At 45.6% G+C, this 5938-nt stretch overlaps 1 protein-coding gene across 1 annotated transcript in view; it reads right to left on the bottom strand.

Moving 5' to 3' along the window:
* Positions 1-2860: 2860 nt before the first annotated feature.
* The window catches only part of ATP10B (ATPase phospholipid transporting 10B (putative)), a 96010-nt gene continuing 92932 nt past the window's right edge, over positions 2861-5938 (bottom strand). The window contains exon 22 of the mRNA XM_012807795.1: positions 2861-3317. Coding sequence (XP_012663249.1) covers positions 2861-3317 — 457 coding nt within the window. The remainder of the gene's footprint in view (positions 3318-5938) is intronic.

The following is a 5938-nucleotide window of genomic DNA, read 5'->3' as shown; positions in this document are numbered from 1 at the left end:
GCTGTCTTATTTCCGTGGCTGAGGTCTCGGCCACTTCTCCGAGAGGCCTTCTCCGCCCATCCTGGGAACCACTCTCCTCCCACTCTCCATTCTCGCTTCCTCATAGTGTGTCATATCGCATTTATTGGCTTTCCTGAGTATTGTCTGTCTCCCTTGTAGGCTGTGAATTCACAGAGGGCAGGAACTGGCTCTGATTTTGTTCCTTGTCTTGCCCTTGATGCCTACCACTACGCAGTGGGGGGCAGCAGCCAGTCAGAGGTTCAGACTGTGTGTGCTGCGTCTGGTTTCTACAGCCCTGTTGGTTTGTGTCACACAGAGATGTTGGAGAGCAAGGTGTCCCAGCAGGCTGTAAGTTTCCCTAAGACAGGGACTGAGTGCCTCAGGGGCTCCTGGCCGATTGGCAAACATCTACTAGGGCTTAAGAGAAGTTTAACAAATAGACAAATGGATGGATGAATAAATGAGTGCAAAGGAAAATGAATGAAAGAGAGTATTCATAACAAGTGGTAATGATATAAGGGGGAAAACAACTATGAAAAACAGTGTTTATTTTATTTCTTTAATAAAAGATGACTATTTCCAGTCAATCAATAAAATATCATGAACGTATAAAACTGTTTTAAGTACAATCATTAGTGTTACGTTATAGGAAAATAGTTATAATCCCCCCCATCCCCCCGGCAAGATGGCACATTGGAATGTCACAGTTGGTTTGATTTACAAAGAGGGGCAAGAGTTGGTGACCAGTTGGCCCAGTTTCCCAGGATATGGAACTTTGTAAAAATGAGTATGTCCCTGGGAAACTGGGACGGTTGGTCATATAAGAAAAAGAGCAGCATCAGAATTTTGGGTCCTTTGGAATTGAGAAAGAGGGATCAGACGCTTTTTTGACTTTCCCATCACCTCTTTCTTTCTTACTCTGAAACAAAAATTCCCTTGTGTTATTACTGAGGGTGTTAGATTTCAAAGGGTTTTTACCACCGGGTTTCATGTAATTTTGACTTGATCCCTTTGCTCAGCCTGGGAGGCAAGGCAGATCTAACCTCATTTGCAGGTGTGGGGTCCTGCTTCAAGGCTCTGAGATCCTACAGAGAACAGAGGCACAGCAAAGACTCAGACTCAGATCTCCTGAGGCCACTGTTCTGTTCTTTCCTGAAACATCCTACCTGGCTCCTAGAGGCTTTTTAGTAGTGGAAGGAATCACATGGGGGAACGGGGCCCTAAGATCCAAGTTCTGACTCAGTCCCCTTACTTGGAACAAATCCTACATCACTGCTTTGCCTGGTGCGTTTTCCTGCACCTCCCTTGGTGGTCCTCATGTAGGATTCCCCTGAATCCCCACCAGCCAGCTAGTGCTGGTATCATTATGTGGCAGAGGTGGTGAGAGACAGCAAGTGTGCTGTCTCCAACATGGTGCTCCAAATAGCACCTGCCACCCGTTTGCCAGAAAGAGGTGCAGAGGCCAGCCCAGTCCATGATTTGTCAACTGTATTGTTGACTGGTTTTTGGCACCTTTGCCAAGGAGTCAATCAAGTGATAGGCCAACTCATGGCTGGTGGCTATGACTCTTAGACTCTAAGACTTCCCGCACTTGCACCCATCCCTTTACCTTTTACCTCACAGGCACTGCCTCAAGGAGGGAGGGCTCAGTCACCTTCAGGGCTTAGCTTAAAAGATAGGCTCTCTCTGCTCACAGAAGACCTGTTTTCTCTGGACAGCCTATTAGAATTCTATTGTCCATTCTTTTATTTAAAGACCGTTTTGAGCTCTTGTACGTTTTTGGCATTTATGACCTCTAGGGAAAAGAATTCTATGTAATCCCTCTTTCCCTGTGAAGTGCGACTCTGATTCTGCTTACTTTAACTGAAAGTTCCAGGAGGTGGTATTCTGGGATAAACTGAATGAATGGGGTTTGAAGCTAGCCCGACTTTTGAAGATCTCATTCTTTGAGCTCAGACTTGCACTATCCTGTGGGCCTATTCTGGTGCAGATGTGCTAAGATCTCCTGATCTTAGAGGTTTGTTTGTTTGTGTTTTTGTTCTAAGGGTTGAATGGGGATGGGTAATTTTATTTAAAAATAAATATAATAAATAGCTTTAAAAAAGAGTGCTGCCTATGTCCTGTTGGCAGATTTCCCAGATGGGACAGATGGTCTATTAACTAAAACAGGGTCTCTGGTGCACCTGCTCTCTTCAGCAAGTCTATTCTTCTTGCCTCTCACACTAGCTGTGACTCTACAACAACCAGAAGTGTCTATGACACTGAGTTCAAATCCACTTCTCATCTTTAGATATGGGTTTTTTTCTTTTGGCTTAAAGACAAAAAAGTGGACCCATTCTCTGTCTGAGTGGAAGGGGTGTTAACACAGACCTGGCCATCACAGCAACACAGTTGAGATAAAGCCTTTGTATATATGGGTCTCTCTGAAACTTTAACCCTTGGCACCAACGGGTGAGGTGATAGTTTGATAAGCCTGGAAACTTCCATATCCTGAGATGTGGCCTAGGTTGATACACTTCTTAGGATCTTGGCCCCGTTACACTGGGTCATAGGCTGTACTTATTTGGACGGTCAGGTGAATACTCTGGGCTAAAAAAAATTGAGAATTCAATGCAAAAGAAACACAGCCTTTTATCCAAACTATTGTTTGCAAGATACGCTGCCTGGAAGCAGCAGGAAACTAGAGGCTGAAGGTTTTTCAGTCTTTTTGTGTCAAAGTCCTAGAGCCCACCATTTCCTCCAAGAAAGCCAAGCCTGGTAGAGAGAAAAGATTCAGGCTAGCACATTCTTTCCTCTGTGAAGAGCAAGGGCCTGTGTTTAGGCAGCCTCTTCTGAGTTTGTACAGATTTCTGCAGCCCCCTCATATGGTCAGAGAACTCTGGGATCGGCGATGGCTGCCCCTCTGTGAGCACCGGGACATGTTGGTCTGTCCACCTGAGTAGGCTCCAGGTGCCATTGTCCTGTTAGGCCCCAGAAGGTGTTCCCCAGATGAAAGTTTAGCAGAGGAATCCCCTGAGCATGGGTCGTCTGTCATGTGCTCTCTGCTGCCTCTCTGTCCATGGAGCACCCAGTCCTCGATGTGCTTCCGCTTGGGAGGGCTGGAGCTCTTTGGGGTGCTGGCTCTGAAGGCCTGTTCCGGCCTATGTGGCATTGGATGCTGGGAAGGCTGAGACATGCTAGGTACTGGGGCAGGCCTCTGTCTGCTCCTCCAATTCTGGATTTCTAGGTCTCTTTTATCCCTGGGGAGTTGGTCAATTTTCTGAGCTTTTAAGAGGAGAGATTTCTCATAGGTCCCTCGGAGAGATAGGATAAAGTATCTGGTGGGAAAAAAAGAGAAGAAATAATTCCCGATTTCTGCTGACTTTTAAAATTTCAGCATTGAAAGTGATTTTAGTGGCTTTACTATACTTTTTTTGGTTGTTTTATCACCCTCAGCAGAGTGCCATGGCAGCACAGCTCACAGCAACCTCCAACTCCTGGGCTTAGGCAATTCTCTTGCCTCAGCCTTCTGAGTAGCTGGGACTATAGGCACCCGCCACAACATCCGACTATTTTTTGTTGCAGTTTGGCCAGGGCCAGGTTCGAACTGGCCACCCTTGGTATATGGGGCTGGCGCCCTACCTACTGGGCCACAGGTGCCACCCGCTTTACTATACTCTTCACTGACGGTTATCAAATCCATGCCTGGGCACCTCTGCTGTTGAGGAGCTCAACAACAACAGTAATGACAACAAAATATCGCAATATTTGTTATGTGCCAGGACTATTCTAAGTGTTTTTCACATAATTAACTCATTTTATTTTCTAGACAATCCCATGTGGTTAGTACCTCTGTGCAGAGATGAGGACATTGGGGTGCTGAGAGATTTGGTGATTTGTCCAAAGCCACACAGTGGTCAGGCTGTGGTCAGAATCAAGCTTTCTAGACCCAGAGGCTTGTCTCTTAGCTACCACGCACGAGACCATCCATTCTATTTCTGGGTTATTCTAATTTAGGAAAATGTAATTGCTTTATAATGTTAAGCCTTTGTGGAATATAATACTTTTTAAGTCGTAGTTTTAAATCCATATGCTTTCCTTGAATCTGTGGGCCATGCTGACTTGACAGCATCATATTTGCCAGAGAAAGAGACTGAGGTCCCAAGTGGTGAGGTAGGATTCTCAAGGTCTCCTGAGACATTGATAGAGATGACCATTGACTGACCCAGAATTCTTTTCCCTCTGCCAAGCTCCATGCAGCTTGAGGTGGACTGGAATTAGGAATGTCTATCTGTGCCTAGAATCTTCTCTCTGTTCAATATTTAGGCAGGAAGAGGTAAGAAGTACAATAAAACTATATGGTTTATGAGTAAACACCAGTTTGTGACACTGTGTAACTAACTCCCTTCTTCTGTATGTTAGTTGCTTTATCTAAAAAGTAATCCCTCTGGCCCAGAGGACAGCTAAATTAATTTCCAAATTAGTCTCTTTGAAATTTTTGCTTTGCAAGCCTTCTAAGCAAAGAGGTTTCCATTCTTCCACCATGTCTAAAAGCTGCAGGGCAACCCCGCAGTGGGCAAGAGGTTTCTGAAGACTACCGTAGACCCCAGGGCATCACCTAAGATTTGTCTCCATTCTTTTTTCACCTCATCCAGTGAGGTAGAAGGGGCCAGGGATGTGTTCCAGGAGGATTTGACTTTTTCCTTGGAAACTGGAATTTCCTTTGTGGAAAACTTTCCTCCAAACTGCCACTTTCCTTCTCCACTCAGTTATTCAACGAATACTTTTCAAGCCCTCACAATTGTCTAGACCCCAGGGGGTTAAGCTGTGAATATGACAGAAAAGGTTCTTGCTCCCATGGACATGTGAATACAGTTGTAAATGGAGGGAGCAAACGAGAGTCTCAAATACCCAATGGAGAGCTTCCTTGAGGAAGAGATACAGGAGGTAGCCAGGCAAAGGGGATGAGAACCAAAACTCAGACACAAGGATCAAAGTGCAGAGAGTAAGGATTGACATGTGACCCAGAAGGGGTTGGCAAGAGCTAGGGGCCAGGTTTTGGTCTTCATGCTTTATTGTAAAGGTCTTAGGGAAGCCCTTGGAGGTTTTTTATAATAAATAAGTGGCATAATTACACTTGGATGCAATGACAATGGATTAGAGTAAGACTCCACAGGAAACTACTCAAGTTTTGGGGGGGTGGGGGGGTGGGGTGGGGAGGTGAAAGGGTAATTAGCAGTCTACTTGTGGTGGTGGCTACAGAAATGGAAATAGAAGAAGGATTTGAGAAATATATAGCAGGAAGAACTGTCAGGACCTGATGACAGGCTAGGTATGGGCCTGAGTTAGTAGGAGATGTCAAGGATGACTCCCAGGGCCCTGTCTTGGTCCCGAGTGGGTGGCATTTGCTGTTGGAAACTCTGAAAGAAACCAAGGTTTCTGGGATGGTGGTGGTGAGAGAGGATGGGGTCATGAATTAAATTGTAAATGTCCCCTTCATATGGCCAGTGGCGGTGATGAATAGGTAGCTCAAAAGGTGTTTGGGTTTTTTTTGTTTTTGTAGAGACAGAGTCTCACTTTTTCGCCCTCGGGAGTCGCTCCAGCAACCTCCAACTCCTGGGCTTAGGCGATTCTTCTGCCTCAGCCTCCCAAGTAGCTGGGACTACAGGCGCCCACCACAACGCCCAGCTATTTTTTGTTGCAGTTTGGCAGGGGCTGGGTTTGAACCCGCCACCCTCAGCATATGGGGCCGGCGCCCTACTCACTGAGCCACAGGCGCCTCCCTCGAAAGGTGTTTGGAATTCAGGAGGTCTAGGCTGGGAATTTATGGGAAGATTCATCTGTTTAAAAATAATTTTTTTAAAAAAAATTTCAGATTAATATGAAGGTCCAAATGATTAGGTTACAATTTTACATTTGTTAAGGAAAGTCCCTGTTGTAGTTGTCCTGCACCCAGGAA

The sequence above is a fragment of the Otolemur garnettii genome, unplaced genomic scaffold (genome assembly GCF_000181295.1).
Source record: "Otolemur garnettii isolate 467f Iridium unplaced genomic scaffold, OtoGar3 scaffold00003, whole genome shotgun sequence".
NCBI lineage: Eukaryota > Metazoa > Chordata > Mammalia > Primates > Galagidae > Otolemur > Otolemur garnettii.
This window is presented reverse-complemented; position numbering and strand designations above follow the sequence as displayed.